Source organism: Microtus pennsylvanicus, chromosome 14 (genome assembly GCF_037038515.1).
Source record: "Microtus pennsylvanicus isolate mMicPen1 chromosome 14, mMicPen1.hap1, whole genome shotgun sequence".
In the NCBI taxonomy this organism is placed as follows: Eukaryota; Metazoa; Chordata; class Mammalia; order Rodentia; family Cricetidae; genus Microtus; species Microtus pennsylvanicus.
The window spans coordinates 28508365-28532334 of NC_134592.1; the positions used below are offsets into that span (position 1 = coordinate 28508365).

At 41.4% G+C, this 23970-nt stretch overlaps 1 protein-coding gene across 1 annotated transcript in view; it reads left to right on the forward strand.

Moving 5' to 3' along the window:
- The window catches only part of Sptlc2 (serine palmitoyltransferase long chain base subunit 2), a 74917-nt gene that overhangs the window by 44480 nt on the left and 6467 nt on the right, over positions 1-23970 (forward strand). Inside the window, exons 7-11 of the mRNA XM_075947244.1 lie at positions 267-372; positions 1501-1720; positions 5810-5936; positions 19598-19733; positions 20887-21016. Of these exons, the coding sequence (XP_075803359.1) occupies positions 267-372; positions 1501-1720; positions 5810-5936; positions 19598-19733; positions 20887-21016 (719 nt within the window). The remainder of the gene's footprint in view (positions 1-266; positions 373-1500; positions 1721-5809; positions 5937-19597; positions 19734-20886; positions 21017-23970) is intronic.

The window sequence follows — 23970 nt, forward strand, 5'->3', positions numbered from 1 at the left end:
GGGCAGGGCAGGAGGTTACGATCGGTCAGGTCACGATTCTTCGGTCAGGAAGTCGAGTTGACATACCTAGTTCTCTACTTTGAACATTTGTCACATTTAGATGTCAGTTAATGAAGCAATGTCTTAACATCTTTTCTGCTCAGCTCTACTTATGCTAATGTCTTTTGCTGTCTGAGACACTTCTAAATAAGAAATGTATATTCTCATTTTTCTGATACTGTTAGGAAAAAAACACTTGGGGACTGAATTCTCTCTTTGTGCCATAGATATGCAAAGCTTGGAGAAGCTTTTGAAAGATGCCATTGTTTATGGTCAGCCTCGGACAAGAAGGCCCTGGAAGAAAATCCTAATCCTGGTGGAAGGCATATATAGGTATTCTTGCTCTACTGCACTTGCCTGTGGCCTCGGCCTGTAAGGTCATGTACACTCTCAGCTGAAGGACTCACTAGACTAGCCCGCTCTGGAGACTAAGGAGACAGTGCTCATGACTTGTTAAAAATACCTGGGAACAGGAGGCACTGAGCCCAAAGGTCTTTAAGTCTGTATGGTACACAGCTTTCAGATCCTTCTTCTATCAAAGTTATTTTTCAACTGTTTATGAAAAGCTTATGCATAAAAGATTCTAACTTATCAAAAACAAATGACAAAGCTAGAAGTGGTGGTACATACCTGTAATTCCAGCACTCAGAGAGCTGAGACAGGAGATCCATCTGGTTGAAGCACACCCAGAGTACATGGCAAGACCTTAACCACAGTGGTTGTGCTCTAGCATACATGAGACCCTGGGTTCAATCTCCAGCACCACAAAACTAACATCAAAATAACTAAAAATATGTTACTTTTTGTTATTTTATGAGATATGGTCTCAGATAGCCCACACTGACCTTAAACTCCTAATTCTGCTTCTGCCTCTGCCTCTTGGGTGCTAGGATTTACAGGCATATGCCCCCATACCAGGATGTATTTTAATTTTAAGATTTTTTTCTTTTGTTAATTTGGACAATCTATCTTAGATTTCTATTGCTGTGATACAGACCATGACCAAAAACAACTTTGATTTTAAAAAAAAGACATATCCTAGGCCACAGTCCACCAAGGCATGTACAATGAATACAAAGTCTAATGTTGCTTGTAATTGCAAGCTTTAGAAGACACATGTGGGGGAGTGTGGCCCAGTGGTAAAATGCTTTCTTAGCATATGCAAGGCCCCAGCTTTAATCCTTAGCCCCACAAAAGCAAACAGAAATAATCTGCTGTAGCTTTAATTCCTTCTGTTTTGAAATAAAATCAGTTACAGTGCGGCACTTATTTTTGAGACGTCAACCTCCTGTTTCCTGCCAAGTCAGTATACTGCATAACTTAGTTTTAAACCAGAGGTGGAATTTTCAGATTTATTTTGAAAAGCAATAACCTCAAAGCATTAAAAATAAAGTGTCCAGTTGCTAATTTTGAGAGTTAAAAAGTCTCAGTGTTTGTGTTTTTTTAACCCTGTTTTGCCAGCATGGAAGGGTCTATTGTTCGCCTTCCTGAAGTGATTGCTCTCAAGAAGAAGTACAAGGCGTACTTGTATCTGGATGAGGCACACAGCATTGGGGCCCTTGGTCCTTCAGGGCGAGGTGTGGTAGACTACTTTGGCCTGGATCCCGAGGATGTAGATGTTATGATGGGAACATTCACAAAGAGCTTCGGTGCTTCTGGAGGATACATTGGAGGCAAGAAGGTAAAGCAGGCCTTTAGATGGCCGATTAGAGATCAAGAAAGGCTGTTGATTTGGAAGCTGTCTAGTTGGTGGGTCCTATGGGGCTCCTGAATGGGCTCATGTTCTAGTGCTGGTGGACTTCCTACTTCAGCCTGGGGAGTGACTCTGATGTTGCTTGCTGGGCTGAAGGCTGGTTCTGTTCATTGTTTGTTGTGTGCTCGTTGGAGCTTCTTTCTAAACTACATTCTGGTCTGAGTTATAGAACACTCTTTTGTAAGAGAGCACACAGTGGTGCTTCCTGTTTGCCACAATCTTCTGTTGGGTTTGAGCTGTGCTCACACTTTCAAAGGGTTGTCACAGGAGCCAACGAAAATGGAAGATCAGAATGCACAAACAAAAAGAGACGGTTTTGTTAGCTGTAATACACTGTAAAGCATCTATTTTTCAACTTTAAAATTATGTATGAGCTCTAAGGCAGTTAAGAATCCGTACAAAATCATGAACACTGTCTGCATTTGAATGTGTTTTACTTTGTAAGACCTAGGGGAAAGCATTTTCGACTTTTTGGTTTCCTTATCAGTAAAAGTAAATGGAGGGGGATTTGTAATGTGATACTGGCTTAAAAAGGACGTGTGCCTATGCTGCCACACAGATGCATTTTGTAGACATGTTAACCGAAGTCAGTCGCCAAAGGCCGTATGATAGGTTGGTTCTCTTTTCTTTTGTATGTGTGTGTGTGTGTTTATCTAGAATAGGTATGGAAACAGAATGTAGATTAGTACATTAGTTAAGGAGATGGGGAAATGGAAAGTAATTGTTGATGGATAGGATGTTGCCTTGTTGGGTTATAAAAATGTTTTAAAATTAGGTAATGATAAGGGCTGCACCCCTCTGACTATGCCAAAATCCATTGAATTGAACACTTTACAGAGGTAACTCTGGTGGAATGTGGCTTATATTCCCATAAAGCTATAACTTAAAAAAGAACTTGGGTCAGGCCTCTAGTTGAGAAGTAAAGAACTGGCCTGGCATGTGTTCTGACCTCAGTTTGACTCTCAGAAAGAAAAGAAAAACTTGTTGTAATATCATTAAGAAATGTATGCCAAGCATCACACTAGTAAGTGCTCATAAATGCTCTGAATGTCTTCTTAAAACTAAACTGGAGCCTTAAAGAACAGTCATTCTCAGTGTATGCAGTGTGGCTATCGTCCTTAACCAGAGCTTGTCCTACCCGAATGGGAAAGCCCAGGGCTACCACCTTGCCTGACAAGAGAGGGAACTATATTTGCCTCTGCTACTAACAGACACATGTTCAGCATTAACTCACAGCAGTAACAAAAGCAAGGACATTTTTTATTAATCTTTTTAAAAAGTTAACATGAAATTGTAGCTAGAGGAACCTGAAGTTTTGTAACAAAACTCCAACAACCCACAGAAGCATCCATAGGAAACCAGATTTAGTTTAATTAAGTTTCTGTGATTGTTGGTTGTTCACTAGACTCATGCTGATAGAAGCTAAATATTTTTTGAAGGGACATGGAGACTCCTGGGGGTTTGGTTCAGACAGCAGTGCAGCATAGACCAGGAATCTGAGAGTCCTTGTGTCACCCCAGGTCATAAGCAAAATGCCTTGGAAGGATATGTAGTGCTAATAGTGGCACAAACCAACAAGCAGGAAGCAAGAAGTCTGTGTATTCATTGAAAATAGCATGTTTATCTGTAAGAAATGCTTTGTTTTGAAGGCATGTGGTATCAGCCAGTTCCCCTCTTGATGATCACGTTAAGTTTCACTCAATTCAGAAAGTTTCATGAAACCTTGTCAGGAGTACCTACATCCAGATTTTCATAGTACAGTTTTCTCAATTGGATTATGGGCTGCATAAGTTCTGGCCACATTTACTTGTACGCTTTGTGTTCGTCAGAGTTAGGCGATCAGAGGAAACACTGGAAATTCTGATGAGTGGGATGGACCCAGAAGTTATGGACCTGTCTGCATGAAAGATGGTGTTATAGGAAGCCACACAGTAGAGAGGAATCTGACCTGACGCCAGGTTCTGTTCTTCCATAGCGTCACGTTGTTCAGTACCTACAGTGGATAGGATGAATAGACAAGTGAGGTCAGCCCAGAAGCAGAACCTGGAACTCACACTGTAGACTTCTCACTTCTCAGAGAGCCGCCTGCATCTGCCTCCTGAGTGCTGGGATTAAAGGCGTGTGCCACTGTCTGGTGTCTGTGCCACTCTTACTGTGAATTGAAGTGTGTGTGTAGAAAAGCCATTTACTGTACGAAACAGTGCATGAGACTTGTGAGCACTTCAGTTGGATTGTGCATGGTGTATTTCTTCAGGCATTATCCATAGGCCTCACAGAATACACTTCTAATCTTACTAGCCATTGGCCTCAGTCTGACCACCTGGAATTGTTCAGGTAAATTCTGGTAGAGTTGTACATACCTCTGTGTTGTGTGACTTTTCCTGGGAAGACTTAAACAAATGTCTCTTCACTCCAGATTGGACACTGGTGACAAAATAACGACACTAATAATTGATTGCCTTTAGAAAGACCCATTTTCAGTTGCTTCTAATCAGGTTTGATAGCTGTCATTATTAATTGTTAATGAGACAAAGTTTACTTTAGAAATTAACTGGTAAATAAATATTGTTATGAATTAAAGGCTAATAAATCATATAGGGTATAATTAAGAATCGACATGACATATTTATGCTTTGAGGTACAATTTTGAGAGTTTTATAAGCAACAAGACTATTTTACTATTTATTTGTTTTTAGTATATATGCTACTGATCACCCCTCTTTACTTAGGACATTGTCTCACTTTGTAGCCCAGACTAGCCTTAGACTTGTAATCCTCCTGCCTCATCGTCCAGAGATTAGGGTGATAGGCATGTGCCATCACACAACAGATTCTTGTGCATATTTTATTTTTAAATATTATTTTAAAATTTATTATTAAATTTTAAATTAAAATAAATTTATTGTTAAAAATAATAAATTAAAAATAAATTAAATTTATTATTAAATATATTATTTATATTTAAATATTATTTTAAACTTTTTATTTTTAAAGATTTAATCTGGGCGGTGGAGGTACATGACTTTAATCCCAGCACTTGGAGGCAGAAGCAGACAGATCTCTTGAGTTTGAGGCCAACCTGTTTTACAGATTGATTTCCAGGACAGTCAGAGCTACACAGAGAAACCGTGTCTTGGAAAAACAAAACAAAATAAAACAAAAGATTTAAATGAGAATCTAGAGAGTGACTTAGCAGCTGAGAGTACCTGTTGTTCCTGGAGAGGATCTGGGTTCAGTTCCCAGCACCCACATAATTGGTTTCCAGCCATCTTTAATTCCAATTCCAGAATGTGTAAGCTTCTCACACATACTTGGTACACATACACATGTGCAGGCAGAAACCTCATATACATAAAATAAGCCTTAATTAAAGGCTTAAATGATAGTAAAAGGTACAGGAACGCAACCGAAACTGATATAAAATCAGTTGTGTGTTTTTTTTAAAATTATCCTGACGAGGATGATTAAAAGATATTTTACTCAGTGATAATATTCTAATGAAAGACATAATGAAGTTCTGCCAATTTATGTATCAATTTGTGAATCTCCTTCCAAAGAATATTGGGAGGGGCGTGATCAAACTGAGGAACCTCACACCTGCCTGGTGTTTTCCACACCACTGAATGATACACTCCCAGCCCAGGAAAATTGTTATTTAGGAATATAAAGATGGACGGTAAATGTATAGGATGAGATACAAATGTCACCTAGAAGTAAATTATTATACCTCAAAAAGCAATTCAGCACTCTTAATTCATAACATTAAATGATATGTTTTTTGAATTTAGAGTGATCCTTTAAAAATGAATTTAAAAACCAAAACCCAAGACTTTGCTGTTTCTGACATCTTTGTTGGCCAGTTGTGAGCTTTGACGGTGTTAGTTGACCTTGAGTCTCTGTTTAGCGTCCTGTTGCAGGCTTTTGAATGAAAGAGAGTCCAGTAGCACCTAGGAGGAAGGTACTTGCATAACTGTGTGCTCAGGACCTGGCTCTAAATATCTGCCTCTGCTTCCACAGGCACTGATAGACTATCTGCGTACACATTCTCACAGTGCTGTGTATGCCACGTCGATGTCACCACCTGTGGTGGAGCAGATCATCACCTCCATGAAGTGTATTATGGGGCAGGATGGCACCAGCCTTGGTACGTCTGACTTAGTAAAAACTTAACAGCCAACTGTGTTCTTTTCGTTGAGATTTTTTTCTAAATAAGGAGTCAGGCTTCCAATGGGTCCACTGTTAGGCTTTGGTTTCCATAGACACTTTCAAGTGTGTTAAAAACACACTCCTTAAGGTCTGAGCACTGGCTCAGTGGCATGGAGCTCCGCCCACGGAGCCCAAGGTCGCCGGTTCGAGTCCCAGGTAAGGTAAGTGAGTTTGTACTGTGTGCTGTGTGTGTCTGTCTGTCTGTCTCTGTGCTTGTACTGTACTGTGTGTGACTGTGACGTGTGCCTGCATAATTAATCAGAAAAAAGAAGTTAAAAAAAAAAGACACACTCCTTGAGAACTCTACTGGCTCTCTCCTGTGGAATTTTTGTTTGTTTGTTTATTTTTAGACAGGGTCTTTCTTTGTAGCTCTGGCTGTCTTGGAAGTCTGTGTAGACCAGGCTGCCTTGAATTCACAGCCTCTGCCTCCCAAGTGCTGGGGTTAGAGGTGTGCACCCCCACTGCCATGCCTGATTTACATGTGATGAGACTTTTTCTTGCTGTCCTACAGTGCTTTTAATTTAGGGCATTTGCCTTCAGGGTCTTTCTTAATCACATCTTTTTATGTGAAAATGTTATCACTACATAGTAATGTGTATATCATCAATAGCATATTTCCACAGTAAATGTCCTTGATTTAAAACCTTTTTAAGGGGGCTGGAGAGATGGCTCAGAGGTTAAGAGCACTGGCTGCTCTTCCAGAGGTTCTGAGTTCAATTCCCAGCAACCACATGGTGGCTCACAACCATCCATAATGAGATCTGGTGCCCTCTTCTGACCTGTAGGCATGTATGCCAACAGCACATTGTATGCATAACAAATAAATTAAAAAAAAAAACCTTTTCAAATGAGATGTGCATTCAGAAGAGCTACAGTTACTTAAATGTATTTGAAATGAACAATAAAAGATGTTGCCTGGTTTATTCATTTGTATCACCAGAGGGCAGTGTTGACCAGTTACTGGTAATTTGATTTTGCTGGTTTTACTTTTAAAGGTCTTTTCAGGGGTGGGACATGTGACACAAGTCTGTAATTCTGGCACTTGGGAGGTGGAGACAAGAAAATTAATCGTCTAAGGTCATCCTCAGCTATATATTTTGAGGCCTAGCTCATAAACAAAAACAAATAAAGTAAAAATGTTTTTCTACTAGCAGATTGACTTAGTTTAACTTGCTCTCTTGCTGTTTCTGAGGCATCGTGGCTCTGGCAGATTTCACATCCTCAGCCGTGGTTTCTCCACTCTAATACATGGTACTATAGATGGGCTACAGCCTGCATTGGAAACAGTTAAGTAGGAGAGCTGGTTTTGACTAAGACTTTTCTAAAGTCAAAACTGATTTTATATTTGTTCCTATCTGTCAGTGATCCTGTTATCTCTATGGAGAGACTTTTGGAAATATTGTTGTCATCTTCAGTTTTATGAATTTGCCTATTCAAGAAAAAAGTTTATTAATTGTGCTCCACAGTATCTGGGACCAGCTTAGAAGGTTCCGGTGCTAGAAAGACCTGAGCTGAATGGGGACAGGGACCATCTGTCAGCCTCTTCACTGACCATTGGAAGGCTTGCCGTGCTTGCTGTGGTAACGAAACTTTTAAGTGAGTTAGTTGACTCTAAGCCTACTGTCCTGAGCCTTCCTTGCACAGCACCAGAGTTGATGTCAGCTGAGCATTAGTCTGAGGAGGAGGAGGAGGAGGAGGAGGAGGAGGAGGAGGAGGAGGAGGAGGAGGAGGAGGAGGAGGCGGCTGTGGAGAGCATATGCGTCATATCTCGGCCCCTCCTCAGAAGACTTGGCACCTGTCCTTCAGCATATCTTGTGGCATGTAGAAATTCCCATGAAGATGCAGGAGCCTCAGTGCAAAAAAGCAGTCTTTACATTCAAAGGAAATGCCACACTAAGGCCTGTTGACCCCAGTGCTTGCACAAGTGGGAAGAGTGTATATTGTAAAAGTGTCATTCGAAAATTCAAGTTGTTACAGGCTGGTGGGTGAAAAAAGTGAGAGCCTAGGAAGTTCCGAAAAGTCCAGACACTTGGAAAGCTAGCTTGTCCTTCATGCTTCACTGACCATATTCTGTGGTGGATTTTAGCTCCAATATCTTTTTATTAAAGTAAAAATCAACTAAGATTTAAATTTTTTTTTTCCAGAACTGCACTTGGGTGTAAAATAATTTAGTGCTTTCTATACAGTACATTGCTTGTGTAGTTGCATGCTACCAGTATGACCATGTTAGAGATAAAGTAAACTCCAAAAGTACATGTAACAGGAAGCTTTTACAGTGATTACAGAAGTCACTTTACATACAGAAAGAAAACACTACTGTCTGCATTTAGTTTCTAAAGAACCTAGATAAATCTCTTATTAGTGTAAAAGAGACTTGAGTAGGTTGAAGTTTAATTAAAATTAGGCTTGACCTGTTTGAATTAATCCAGCAAAAGACTTGCTAGTGAGGTGTTAAATGATCCAGAGAACTGCCAACAACTAATTTAGGAGTAGACACTACCCTGTCTTTGAGAAGATCAGCTTGATCCTGAGGAGAGCTACTCAGAAGGGACAACTTTTGACATTTCCCCAACACTGCCTGCCAAGTCCAGGAGTGTCTGCCTTCTGCTTTTTTCTTTAGTATTGTGCTTTAATGGAGTTTGTTTAGAAACTCAGCCAGATCAGTGGAGAGAGGGAATAATGAGCAGAGTGCGGTGATTAGAAAGAAGGAAAAGGGCAGAGTGCATTTCCTGGTGTGGCCGTCCTTTCCTAGAACTTTTGAGCAGCTTTTCCAGGGCTGAGCTCGAGGCCTGTGACTTAATGTCAAGAAACATCTGTCAGCGAGCGTTACCTGCTCTGTGTTGGAGTTGAACAAGATGTGCTCCAGGTCTTTAAAAACTGTCCTGCAGCTTGGCAGGGTAAGATTCCTGGAGGAACTAGTCCCAGAATTGAAACATGTTCCTTTGTTCACCTTGCTCCTTTCTTAATTCCCTCTGTTCCTCCCTCTAAACAACCTCCTTCCACACCGCATCCCCAGTGAAACCATAAGTTTCCTACAACTCAGTAAAAGTTGAGGCCAATTCAGATCTAACATGCTTAATCAAACTTAATGAGCTTTTTCTTTGTAGAGCCTCTTACAAATTACTATAAACGAAAAAAAAATTTCTTTTATAAATTAGTTGCTCTAATGTCTAACACAAAAGGCCTTTTAACCAATGGCTTAAGCTTTTTAAAATCAGAAAGCATTAAGACCACTTTACAGGTGGGGAGATTTGAGCTCACACGTGGGGCAAGTTCTTTCTGTATCTTGTTTCCAAATAGGACGTGGCTTCCCTCGGTCCATCTGCTTCTGCTTCTGATTGTAGTCAGTGTTTTATTAAAACAAGCTATTTTGTGGCCTCTTACTAATTTTCCACAAAACACCTGAATTTCCTAGTGGATGGTCATGCTGACAGTGACAGCCACTGGGACATTTGACTGCCTGTCTCCACTCTGACTCAGCAAGCTCTTTACCACCCACCGCCATATCCCCCCTCCCACTCAGAAGCAGTTCAGCTCAAGAGCCTTTCAGGGATGTGACCTGTGTGTGCTTCCTTCTCCCACTCTCATCTTTTTTTTCAAAATCCAAATGCAAATAAAAGTTTTTTGCAATAAGAACCTTCTTTTTGTGTCTTGTTGCAGTCAGTTTGAAGCTGGCTATTTAGATGCCCACAAGCATCAGGCTGGAAGCTAGGCCTTGAACAGATGTACACTTGGCCATTAAATGGAACATTGTTCTTAGAATACCTAAGAAAGGCATTTAGGTTCCCCTGGGGTGGGAAAGGAGCCCCAAACCAGAGGCCCTTCATTTGGAGATGTGGTTGCATGTTACGGTGATGCTCAGGTCTTAAATTTTTAGGGATTAAAGTAGATAGATTTCCTTAATTCTATTTTAATTTTTGGGGTTGGTTTATTTTTATAGTCAGATTTATTTTAAAGATTTTTCTCTGCAATTTTTATGTCTGTTTATTTGAGCTGGGACATAGTCTTTATCCTCACCATTCTGGATTTGTGGCCTCTGTGGCTTAGTCTGTGTTGAAGAACATATCTAACTTTGCACACCACAACACGATTGGCATTGCTTTTTTCCCCTGGAATTGTTTCTGAGGTTTTTATCTACAAGAGTTGGTGATAGCAGTCCTTCAACTTTGAGACGGTTGCTGCTCAGCGACTTAGTAATATATTCCAGTAACAAGATAGAGGGGCTAGTTATCCTCTGACAGCTCCCCAATGAGAGATGAGAATATGCCAAAGGATTGGTTTTATCTTTAGTGTTTCCTGTGGACTTTCTAGTTACCTAAATTTGATTTGTATGTTCCTGTCATCTACCTTAACAGTGTAATGAATGTTAAAGAAGAAGGCCTATCCGTGATGCTTTCACCTTAGAAGTTTTTTCATCCAGGACCTTGTACATAGTAAGCCAGCTCTCTGCCTCTGAGCTCCACCTCTTTCTCCATAATGCTTCTTTAATACAGTAGAGCAATTCTGTTCAAGAGGGACTGTACAGGTGCCGAGACTGCAGCTACGGTGAAGTCTTGTCCTAGGAAGAGCAATTAATTGAGGTCAGTTCTGACTTCAACCAGGAAATACAGGGATTTGTTGTCAGTGGAGAGAAAATATCAGGGTATGGGTGCTCCTTACCTTTAGAGTCTTTGCTGAAGGCAAACAGGGCAATAAAATACCATGTTCAGGTGATTTTCTCTAATATGATTTGCAGGATTGTCCATCTCGACCAATCTGGACTCCTCAAAGACAGGGGTATTTATTGTGTGATTTGGTCAGAAAAGTCTTGGGAGAGGTTGACGTTAGTGTGAGAAGAGAGTCTTTATCAGTGTCCGAAGGACCTTCCAAAAGTAAACTCTGAGAACTTCATCAGAGACATCTTAAGGTGGTAGTGCCTGACTGTGTTTATACGCAGCACAGAAGCACCCCCTGTACCGCCAGTGTGAGCCAGGTACATGCCTGTAATCACAGGAGGATTGGAAATTCAAGGCTGGCCTGGGCAAGGTGGGGCCCTGTCTCCCCACTCCCCACAAAAAGGATTCTCCTCAAACCACTGATAATTATTGTCACCAGGCGCCTAGCATTTTGAAAACACCAGAATCAGAAGGCAAACCAGCATTTAAAAGACTTAACTTGTTGTTTATGTATACTTTAAAGCTTGTTTACATCAGAGAGCACCAAAGCTGAATCTACCCACAAGAAAAAGGGAGGCAAGAAGTGTGATGTTTGGTGATAAAGCTAAGCTGCCAGTTTTCATCATTTTCAGAGACCTAACTGCTTAGAACCCTGACCCCTGACCCCCGGGCTAGGAATTAGAAACCAGTTAGGGAGGGAGAATTGAGGCTTTAGACCCGAGGTCAGGATTGGGGGTGTTACTTGGAATTATTTTTTTGTTTTCCCCTCCCCATTTTGACTACTCAGATATTGTTTTTTCCAAGACAAGGTTTCTCTGTAGCTTTGGAGCCTGTCCTGGAACTAGCTCTTGTAGACCAGGCTGGCCTCGAACTCACAGATCCATCTGCCTCTGCCTCCTGAGTGCTGGGATTAAAGGTGTGATCCACCACTGCCCGGCTTCAAAATCCCAAAGTCTTTAGAAATAACATATAGATAGCCTTGGCCAATAAATGTTTTCCTTAATGTTCATTTTTTAGCAGTTTGTAAACTAACTTACTACCTTGTTATCTGACTCAAATTACCAACTTAAAACCAAGCAGACCTTTTCCAGTAATTGCCCTTGTTTGCTACCCTCTGGGTCTGGAGGTGGATGCCTGCCCACACTGTACACAGTAGATTCCTCATTCCTTTGGTTCTGTCTAAAGTAGTTGTGTTACCTATATTCCAGCTCCGTCAGAGGATAGAATAGTCTTTAGACAAACTAAGACTGTCCTGGACTAGGGAAGTAACTGGGTTGTAGAATGCTTGCCTAACATGCTAAAGATTCTGGGTCCAAGGGGAGGGGAGGGGAGAGAGACTCAATCCTGAATGAGTTGGCACCCTTTAAAATTTGGTTCTTTATTTTTTTCAAAGGCTTTTGGCCTCTTTTCTTCCTTTTGTTCGGGGGCCTGTGTTACTGACTGTGCATTAGCAACCCTTGTGCTAAACTCTTGATTATATTGAATCAACAACGCTAAGCCCTTGCCCCTGCTGCTTGTTGCACATCCTGTGGAAGCCCTCAGGAAATCCTATTTTTTGGCATTGAAACGAATTAAAGGATTAAGCCACTACAAGGGAGGGGGTGATAAACTCTGCTTGTTGGAGGAATTTACGGGCCTGTGTTAGCTAAGCTGCTCTCATTCTTATATGGAGCTGGAGAGCCAAGGGGTTGCTTTGATGTCCTTTAGTCTGGCCGTGACTCTAGCAGGGCACTTTGATGCTTGGTCGCCAGTCTAGCAAAATGGGGGCTCAGAGTTGATGAACCTGACTCCCACTCCTTTGCTCCAGCTCGCTCGTTTCCTAGAAGCCTTTTCACCTGTCCTTTACAAGGTGCTTCTCCGAGGCAGACAGCATCTTAGGTTATTAGAAGCCTGGTGAAGATGCATTTGTTTCTTTTCCTTGGGATTCTTAATTGGCTAACAAAGATTTTTTTTTTCCTGATGCCATTTTCAGGAACTTAAGGGGAATATGTTAGTTTATCTTGCATTTTAGCTAACATTTATTTTGGTTTTGTCTTTCATAGAGTTTTGACCTAAGATTTTCCATCTTTCACCGAGTTAGAAAACCAGCAGAACAGATTTCAGTTACCAGTGCAATTTGGTTTTTTAAAGCCTCCTTCATTCTTTTTTCCTTTACATGTTCTATCCTCGCCTACCCCTTCCCAGTCCAGTCACTGCTTTACAATATTTTTAGATGTGATGATCTGGATTTCAGTCTAAGTCTGCATCCTTAAAGGCCTAGTGAATTATATGCTCACTGTCATGTTTTCCCAACCCTTCCTCCCTCCGTAGACACTAAGGAGTCCTTTGCACATCCTGGGGGGGTATTTGTGACAGTTCAGAATCTGCTGATCCAGAAAGTTTGTGAAGTTTTATTCCTCTTCTACACAGTTCATAGCTAAAATATCCAAACATGAAAACTGTCGAGTAGAAGTTCTTAAAGTTTAGTCTTTATGTTTTTCTAGTGGCATGGAAATGAACTTCAGCCTAATAGTGAGATTCATAAGATGTGCAGCAATTATACTAACAAACTCCAAATGTTTGCCATCACTACAGAAAGGATTTTAGTGAGTTTTTGATATTCTTGTTTTTAATGCCCCTTCCCACACACACATGTTCTTGTAAGAATAGAATCAGAGTATGGCCACACTTTTTTGGTTTTTCAAGACAGGGTTTCTCTGTGGGAGAGTCCTGACTGTCCTGGAACTCCCTCTGTAGACGAGGGTGGCCTCAGACTCACAGAGATCCACCTGCCTCTGCCTCCTGCACGTGTTTGTTTTTGTTGTTTTAGATTTTGCCACAGTTTGGGGGGTTATGTTGTTGTTATTGTTGTTTTGGTTTTTGTTTGTTTTTTGTAAGTAATATGTACCCTTCAGTGTTTCCTATCAGGACTCATCAGTGATAGGGTCTCTTCCTTGGATGTCTAAAGAGTTGAGGTGTTTATTTGTTTTGTGGACCCAGGGTCTCTACACGACCCTGTCTGCCCTGGAACTAGTTTATGTAGACCAGACTGGCCCAAAATTCATAAAGATCACTTGCTCCTGCCTCTAGAGTACGAGGTTTAAAGGCATGTGCCACCATGCATGGCTAAAGGAGCCACTCTTTGTTTTGTTGGGGTTGATCAAGGATGAAAGGAGTACTTGGCCATATTTGATATGGACAGAGTATTTTGATTGAGGGGTTTGGGAGGTGATTGTGTTTTGTTTTTGTTTTTAAAGACAGAATCCTGCTATGTATCCCAGGTTCACTTTGAATTTAACTGTGTATGTGTATGCCTCAGCCTCCTGAGTACTAGGATTAGAGGTCTATTCTACATGCCCAGTGGAACAGGGTTTTCTTACTCCTGTAATTAAAACTACTTAGATGAGTCTTAAGATTTAGTGCTGTTTCTGATAAGTGTTTGACTTTCAAATGAGTATGTTGGGGCTTGGGGCCATTTGTTGGGGAAAGCAGAAAGGGGTGATAGAAAACAAGGTGTTTGCCAACAGATGTGATACTGAGTAGATCCATAGGACCACATGGTGGGAAGAAAAGGAACCCTCACTAGCAGCCAGCTCCTTAAAAATTTGTAAAGCGACTAACAAGAAACAATTATGGGTAACCATATCTCTCTACTTATGCAGTATTGAAAATGAACTCAAAGCATACTAAAAAATGGTTTTTAATATTCAAAGGGAATCAACATTGTAACAAACCAACCCTCTACTGGGTAATGTCAGAGGTCCTGTGCACATGCAATGCAGGAACAATACTAAACTCTTCTTTCAGCATGATGACGAGTTTAAATCCTCGTGGGTTTTGCCAGCTTATCTTTATCTGTAGTTTCAAGTTCTATTGCTACATGAATGTGAACATATAAAGAACATTTCAAAATGAGAGCTTAAATCAGAACATAAGAAACCACCTACATATTTGCACAGATGAACACAAATTCCACACCCGTAAGGATTTTATTACTTCATTAGTCTTTTACAGTCGTTAATTAGAAAGTTCCAAATTTTAGTTCATTTTCTGCATCACTAGATTGATCCCAGAGTGTCACAAACTGAAAGATCAAAGAAGTAAAGGAGCAGCTACTAGAGAGACTTCTTACCTCTACTGAATCCTCAGACCTAATAGGGTTGAGCTCCTGTCTTCTCCTGCCTTATATTCCTCTCTCTGCCTAGCCATATCACTTCCTGTCTCTACTTCCCTAGTGCTGGGATCAAAGGTTTGAGCTCTGTTTTTCTTTTAGACTAGTAGCCCAGTGTGGCCTTGAATTCCTGATCTTCCTGCTCCTTCCACCTCCCAAGTGTTAGGATTGAAGAGGTATGCTACCACTGCCTTGCCTCTATGGTTAACTAGTGGCTTAGCTCTGCACTTAATCTCTAGGCAAGCTTTATTTGTCGGAACACAAACAAATATCACTTTTCCCCTTTTTTTGTCTAAAAAAAAAAAGATTGTAACTAATATAAGAAAAATATACAATAAGTACAATAACTATACAATATATACAGGCTATAAAAATATCAACAATGTCTAATTCATTAACAATTGACAAATTTAGAGAAAATCCTTCATTATCTTATTTTGGTAATAATTCACTTTCTATTCTGACTTGCATTACAAAACCTAATTCACTTTCTATTCTGACTTGCATTACAAAACCTATCTTTATGCCTTTCAACCTTTTACACTTTACATTTCTTTAGTGAATTTTTTTTTCTGAATCTGGTAACAAGGAAAACTATAACTATAAAGTCTTCAACTCCATCAGAGACCCAAGAAGGAAATAATATTACCCGAGTAAGCAGGAAGTGCAAGCAGGTGACTCCCAAAAAAAATATAACAAATGATAGTTGACTGCATGGACAGTCACCCAAGGTTCCTCTGCAGCATTGGGGCAGCCGTCTTCTACCTACAGGCCTGCATACCTGGCAGACTTTTCTGTGAAGCAGGATATTCTGAAGGGTTGTTCTACCTTAGTTCGTCAGTCACTTTCTTTTATGTCCTGCATGTCCAATTTGGGCAGCACACTGTCAGCAGTCGAGGCAAGGGCACTTTCTTGCCCAGTGGCTAACTTTTGCCACAAAGAAAGTAAACACCCTGTGGAGGTTTTTTGGTACCCATCATCTTCTCTGAAGTAGATTGATGCTGCCAGGAGCAGACATGTCTCATTGTCATTAAAAAGAGAGAGACAGGGAGAAACCCGTGTTATTAAAACATTTTAAATGCCATATTCTGTAGATCTCTGAAGTGTTTGAAGGCCACCTGTATACCTAAAATATATCTGTTTGACCTTGAAAACATACCTAACATGACTACAAATTCGATTATAATAGATGACTAACTACTAACCTGCATTTCCTTGTTATCCTAAATAGCTGATAATAATAAGGGCTAAAAAAATCTGTATTACATTGTTAAATGAGTTGCATAGGTACAATACATTGAACAAGGTTAGAAATGTATGTACGTATGTTCTAACAAAAATAATCTTAAATTAGTATCAATATACAAAAATCTATATCAATGTAAATTATGTAAAACTAACAGTTGCTTTTTTGGTTTAAAAGTAAATTCAATAATCTACCCTTATCCTACTACACTCTTCCTCTGTGACTGGCCAGGTGACTGGCCCCTAGTGTCCTCTCTCCTTTTTCTCTTCTTGCTCTTTCTGTTTATCCTCTCTGCCTGCCAGCCCCACCAGTCCTTTCTCCTGCCTCACTATTGACTGTTCTGCTCTTTATTAGACCATGGGATTTTAGTCAGGCAAAGAATCATAGCTTCACAGAGTTAAACAAATGCAGCATAAACAAAAGCAACACACCTTAAAATAATATTCTATAACACTTTGCTATGCTCTTTTTTTCTTCCATCTTTGAGCCTACTCTATGCATAGCTCTTGGTGTAATCCTGATCTGAGATTCATCTTCCCCAATTCAGCTTCAAGGAGGTATTTATCCTTGCTGTGGAAGTAAGCCCATGCTGGCAGATTTGGTCTGTTTTATGGGGGAGGGGGGGACTGTTATCTAGAACATTTTCTGGCACACAGTAAGTACTGGAGTATATTGTTGTTTAATAACATTTTATGTGCATTCTTGTATTCTGCTGCACCCAAGTCTTGTCAGTCATGCTGTCCCAGCAGTCTCCTAAAAGGCCCTCAGAACCACGTTTGTATTGAGTTACTAGTTCTTTATGCTAGCCTCCCTTCAACTTCTCTCTTGGCAAAATTTGTAGAAGAAACACATAGTAGTAAATTATCTGGGGAGGCTGTTGTGGGAATGGAAGCAGACAGGCAAACAGATAGAAAATAAATACTTTTATAGAGAGTATCATCTGATCTGTGTATCATTCATAGAATTATTTAGAAAGAGAAAGGGAAAGAAAGGAAGGGCTGGTCTCAGGACAAGGGCTTTAAGTCTCAAGTACTTTTTTCATACAAAATCTTGGACCATCCAATGCCAAAACCCCACTTTCAGGTTTTGTCTTAAGCAACAAAGGCTAAGAGTGCCAAGCCCACCCCTGTAACATTCAGAGGCTTCTGTTTTGTTAAGGTGTGTCTTGTTTGTTTGCAGTTTATAAAAGAATGGTTACTAAAAAAAATAGCTGGCTATGATTAAGATTATGAGCAGAGAGATCAGAGTATTAGCCTCAATTCCAGCTTAAGGTAAATTATCAAGTATTTGGCTGTAATAATTTTATTACAGTGCTGATATTCGTGTAGTAAAGTGCACAGATTTTAGGTTGGCCCTGAGTCAGTATCATGTAATTCCCATCCAGGTCAGTGTGCCGCTTCTTACCCCATTCCTCCTTGCTGTTTTGTTTTTTCTTTCCTGAGACAGGGTTTCTCTGTAGACTAGTCTGGCCATGAATTCAGAGATTTGCCTGCCTCTGCCTCCCAAGTGCTGGGATTAAAGGTTTGTGCCACCACATCCAGCTCAGAAATCTTACTTTTGAAGCTGCAGACTCAAACACATGTTCTTGGTTATGGTATATATTACATTAAAAAACTAAACTAAAAATTTCTGCTGTTGACCCCTGGGTGTGCCTGTTAAAGCAGGATTATAGTTAGGAACCAAGTTACTTTGATAGCTCCCACATACATAGGTCTCTTGGAAAGTTTATAGCTCTCTGTTGTGGGCAGGGTCTGTATAGGAGGGCCTAGAAGTTTTCATGAGTTCTGAAACAGACCTTCCTCATGACTGAAGATGACATGATGAGAGTCCCAAGAAACCAGGAGTACAACTGACAAGACTGGGTCCACCTTCTCTGTGTAGCAGCCTGGAATTTACGTCTAGGTAGCATGGAGCACCTGAAGGTTCACCCTGCTTCCTGTCTCTGAAGCACACTCTTCTGTTGCCCTGTGTCTGAGAGTCATTATGCTCTGGACTTTGTCTAGCGTTCCACTGTTCACAGTAGGAAGATAAATCTTGTCCCGGTATAAGGCAGCACTGGAAGTCTCTAAAAGTGGAGGAAAAGGCTGGGGATGTAGTTCAGCTGGCTGAATGCTTACCTTGAAGTCACAGAGCCCTTGTTTGATCCTTAGCTCTGCATTAAACCAGGCACACAGCTCAAAATCCAGAGGTCGCTTTCTGATCCCTAGAACATACGTGTGGTGTTCTAGGTGAATGAGCCTGGCCCTCAAACACTCATATGTGCATGCTTAGTTCCTGTTTGGTGACCTGTTTGAGAAGGATTAGAATGTGTGACCTTGTTGGAGGAAGTGTGTCACTGGGGGTGGGCTTTACGATTTTAAAGGCTGAAGCCAGGCCTAGTGGCTCTCTCTTCCTGCTGCCCCTGAATCAGGATGTAAAGCTCTCAGCTACTGTTCCGGGAGCATGCCTGCATGGATGCCACCCTCCACACTCCCTGCAGTGGTGATAAAGGACTAACCTGAAACTGTAAGCAAGCCCCCAATTAAATACTTTTTTAGCCAGGTATGCTAACACAGACCTTTAACCTCAGTGCTTGGGAGGCAGAGGCAGGCAGATCTCTCTGAGTTTGAGGCCAATCTGGTCTACATAATGAGTTTCAGGACATCCAGGGCTATATAGAAAGACCCATAGGTATAATTTTCTGTCCTACCAGCCAGCTCCCAAAGAACAACACAGAGACTTGTTGTTAGTTATAAATGTTTTGCCAATAGCTTAGGCTGGTTACTACTAATTCTTACATTTTAAACTAACCCATATTTCCTATCTATATTCTACCTTGGCTTGGTACCTTTCTTCAGCACAGCATGTTTTATCTTTTTTCTCCCTGGGTCTCCTGGAAACTCCACCTTCTTCATCCCAGCATTCTCCCTGTCCACAAGTCCCACCTAACCTCTTCCTGCCTAAATATTGGCCATTTAGCTCTGTATTAAACCAATGAGAACAACACATTTTCACAGTATACAGAAAGATTATTCCTGCCGGGCGGTGGTGGCGCACGCCTTTAATCCCAGCACTCGAGAGGCAGAGGCAGGCGGATCTCTGTGAGTTCGAGACCAGCCTGGTCTACAAGAGCTAGTTCCAGGACAGGCTCCAAAGCCACAGAGAAACCCTGTCTCGAAAAACCAAAAAAAAAAAAAAAAAGAAAGAAAGAAAGATTATTCCACAACAGAGATCCTGTCTCAAAAATAAAAAACAATAGCAACTTTCTTTTGTCAGAGTAACCTTGGTCGTAGTATACTTTCATAGCAGTAAAAACTCTTAAGACTCCAGACGATTGTGGTGCACAACCTTAATCCCAGCACATTTAGGAGGCAAAAGCAGGTGGATTTCTGTGAATTTGAGTCCAGCCTGGTCTACATAGAGAGCTACAGAACAGCCAGAGCTGTTACGCAAAGAAACCCTTTCTCGAAAAACAAAACAAACAAACAAAAGTCCTGGCAGATAAAAAGAAGACAAAGAAAATGGTTATCTTTTTCTTCTATTCCTTAGTATTATTTTGTTTTTTTTAGGCAAAGAATGTGTACAACAGTTGGCTGAGAACACCAGGTATTTCAGGAGACGCCTGAAAGAAATGGGATTCATCATCTATGGCAATGAAGACTCCCCGGTGGTGCCTTTGATGCTCTACATGCCGGCCAAAATTGGGTACTTTTGGGAAAGGCCACAAACTGGTCTGTCATTAGACAGAAAGATATGTTGGGGGGGAAGGGGAAAAGTTGGCATTCTTGTGTTGCTACATGGGCAGGATTTTGTTTTCCTTGCTTGCTTTTTTAAAGACAATCTCACTGTGTAGCCCTAGCTGGCCAGGAAGTCACTATATATAGATCAGACTTCCTCACCGCATTCGCCTGCCTCTGCCTCCAAGGCGCTGAGATTAAAGGTGTACACCACCACACCTGCCATGGGCTGCCTTTTATTCCCAAGTACTGTGAACAAATTAAGGGAAGGTAAAACACAAAGCAAAATTTGGTAAACAAAGCCAAACCATTAGAATTCATTATCTAGTCGGGATTCTGCTGTGGAGGAAGACACAAGACAGCTGTGGTGAACTTGTTGTATAAGAGCTGTGGCGTTTGGGGGACCTGCTGGCCTACAGAGCCTCAGAAGCAGCCTGTCCTGCTTTCCCAAGTAGGGAAAGAAAAAAAAGAGGAATTCCTGACCTAGGAGGCCAATTCCAGTCAGTTACTCCCGCTGTACCTGTCACAAGTCCTCTGTCCTCACAGTCTCAAAACTGTTTTCTAACCCAGGTTTGTTTGCAGTCTTAACCACTGTTCCATTTCGGGGACTTTACCAGAGTTGATCCTTGCAGTTACATTCTTCCACCTTTGTGAAGGAGTGACTCTCAGAGGACTGGGAAAGCAGAGATTTTAGAGTCATCAAACATTGGGCCAGCAGCCAGGTGGTGGTGGTGTGAGCCTTTAATCCCAGCAGGGGAGACAGAGGCAGGTGGGTCTCCATGAGTGGGAGGCCAGCCTGATCAACACAGCAAGCTCTAGGACAGTCAGGGTTGTTACACAGAGAAACCCTGTTTTTTTGGGGGGGAGGGGGAGGCAGGCAGGCAGGCAGGCATCAAGCTAGTAAGACTTTGTGCTTTCTGCTATTTATACTTCTTGGTTTCTTTTGTTGCTGTTTTGTTTTCTGAGGCAGGATTTCTATATTTTGCCCTGGTTAGTTCTCTATGTTGCCATAGAATTAGTTCTGTAGACCAGGCTAGCCTCAAACTCAGATCCACCTACCTCTGCCTATTAAAGTCCTGTGCCACCATGTCTGGCTACATTTCTTGGTTTTCCTTTTGTAGTGCCTTTGGGCGGGAGATGCTGAAGCGGAACATTGGTGTAGTTGTGGTGGGATTTCCTGCTACCCCAATCATTGAGTCCAGAGCCAGATTTTGCCTGTCAGCAGCTCATACCAAAGAAATACTTGATACGGTAAGTACCTTGAAATCAATACGGCACATTCTAAAAGGGGCTGTATATCAGACGGTACCAGTCACTTGATGTTCTGGAGCATCTAGGATTTTTTTTAATTAAGGTTTATTTTATGTGTATTAATATTTTATCTGTATGCTATATATATGTATATATGTGTGTGCCACATGCACGCTTGGTGCCATGGATCTCCAGGAACTGGAGGTACAGGCAGTTGTAAGTTGTCATGTGGGTGCTGGGAATTGAACCCATTTCCTCTAGAGCACCCAGTGCTCCTAACCACTGAGCCATTTCTCCAGCCCGAGCACCTGGTGAGACAGGACAGACAGTGTTATCTTAAATGACTATTTCAAAGCAGTTGCCGAATCTTTCATATAGTCCACAAATCCAGTACCAGAGTTCTGGAGAACCATCTAGCTTCCTCTGTTTTGGTTTGTGACAGGGTCTTGCTGAGTAGCCGAGGTTGCCCCTGAACTAACAGTGTTCACACTAGAGATCCTCCTGTCTCAGCCCCCTGGCTGCTGGGATTACAGGTGTGGGCTACCTTACCCAATCAGCATCCATCCGCTTGTACTGTTGTCTCTCTCACGGTACAGTCTAAAGCAGGACAGGTCTCTTTTCTCCAGCTGTTTCTAAACTTTCTCATTCGATGTTACACTTAAAATACATTCCTTTCCTAAGTTCTTTCCTCCTGTGTGGCTGCTCTGTGTTGATCACAGCTCCACTCAAAAGGAAGCTTGCTGGTTGTTCCCACAGCAGCCTAAGATACCCCGCCCAGCAAATTCTTTATGCTGGTAATGGTTTCTGTCTCCTGAGTAGTGAGATTACAGACATGTGCCATTATACTTGGCTAAGATCTACTAATCTTAAGGAATTTTTTAAATCGTTCTTTTTAAAAATATTATAATAATTTAATTGAAGTTTGGGGGTTGGTTTGTTTTGTCTTGTTTTTGTTTTTTTAAGAGCAGGGTTTCTCTGTGTAACAGCTTGGCTGTCCTGGAACGTGTTCAGTAGACCAGGCTGGCATCAAAACAGAATTTTGCCTGCTTCTGCCTTCTGAGTGCTTAGCTTAAAGGTGTGTACCACCATGCCCAGCTAACGGTTTCTGTTTCTTAGCATATCTAATTATACTTCTTTTTTTTAAAGATTTATTTATTCATTGATTATGCATAGTGTTCTTTCTGCATATATGCCTACTTGCCAGAAGAGGGCATCAGATCTCATTAGGGGTGGTTGTGAGCCACCATGTGGTTGCTGGGAATTGAATTCAGACCTCTGGAAGAACAGCCAGTGCATTTAATCTCTGAGCCATCTCTACAGCCCTATACTTCTATTTCTTACAGCTGAAGACTTTTGACTATTTCCCTCTATATCTACAAAATGAAATTTCTCTCTCTAAAAATATATTCCTGAGCTGGGCATAAAGATGCATTCCTTTAATAACCCTAGCGTTTAGTAGGTTGAAGCAGGAGGGTTGGAAGTTTGAAACCAGCCTGAGATACAAACAAAACTTTCTCAAAAAACAAACAAACAAATAAATAATTTTTTTAGTTAGAGCACCTTATTAATGATTGGTATTCATTCTTTAAGTGATCAATACAATACTCTAGTATTGTGGACTGTGGGTAGGAGTACAATTACATCTTTCCCCTTTCTCTTTTCCAGTTCAGTCTCTCCCATGCACCACTGCCCTTGCTCTCATTCAAATTCGTGGCCTCTTTGTTATGTGTGTGTAAATATATAAATACAACTTGCTCAGTCTGTATAACATTACTTATATGCTTGTTTCAGGGCTGACTGTTTGGTATTAGGTAAAAACTTGGTGTTCTCTTCTCGGGGAAGGCTATTTCTTCCACTCGACATTCCCTGTTTGTCTATAGCTCTTCGTGTAGAGTTGAGATCTTGTAAACATTCCCCTTCCATGTTAACATGTCTGTTAGTATTTAGGACAAGTTTAGGCAGTCGTGTTGGTAAGACTTGGGTCTAGCTTCTGAGATTTCTAAGAGCCGCAGTCTCACAGTAAACTTCCTGCCCCTTCAGCAGTGATCCGTGAACCTTAGAGCAGGAGTTGTGGTACAGATGTTATCAGCTTGGACTGGGCTTCAGAACCCTGCATTTTGCTGTGATTTTCTGTAATGGTCTCTGTCTGTTGCAAAGAGAAGTTTCCTTGCTGAGGGTGAGATCTACACTTAACCATGGGTATAAAGACAAATTTGTTTATATTATTGTTGGGAACTATGCTATCTTAGTAAAGTAGTGGTCGAAGTTCCTCTCCAAGGCTCATGACTTTACTCTGGGAAGTTGGCTAATTTTCCAGTATCAGGCATGATTGTCCTCTTATGTTGAAAATGAAATTTGGAAGACTCGTATTTGTCAATCACAAATCTAACTACACCCTATAGTAGCTAAAGCTGAATACCAGCACAAGGATTGCAGTTAGACTAGAGGCTTGGAACGAGAGCTGAGGAATCAGCCTAAGCGTCTGGTCAGCTGGTTGTTGACAGGGCACCAAGGGTAGGCAGTAAGCAAAAGGTAGTTTCTAAAGCAAGCAGTGCCAGCATGGATACCCAGTGAAGCTGCAACCCTGCAGCGTGGACAGACCTGCAAGCTGTGCTAACTGAAAGAAGCTAGACACAGCTGTGACTTAGGATTCTACTCATAATGAATGCCCATAGTAGGCGACTCTGCCATGTCAGAGAATACATTGGTGGTTGAGAGAGCTCAGAGGGAAAGCAGGGTTGCCGAGCAGTAAACATACTGAGTGTGGGAGTTAATCAGAGACAGAGAAAGCCTGCTCTGCAGAGCCAGTTCCAAGACAGCCAGGCTGCACAGAGAAACCCTGTCTCGAAGAGCCGAGAGAGATAGAGAGACTGAAACTCTCTACGCTTAGTGAAGATGGAAATTGCAAGCACTCGGAGGCAGAGGCAGGCGGATCTCTGTGAGTTCGAGACCAG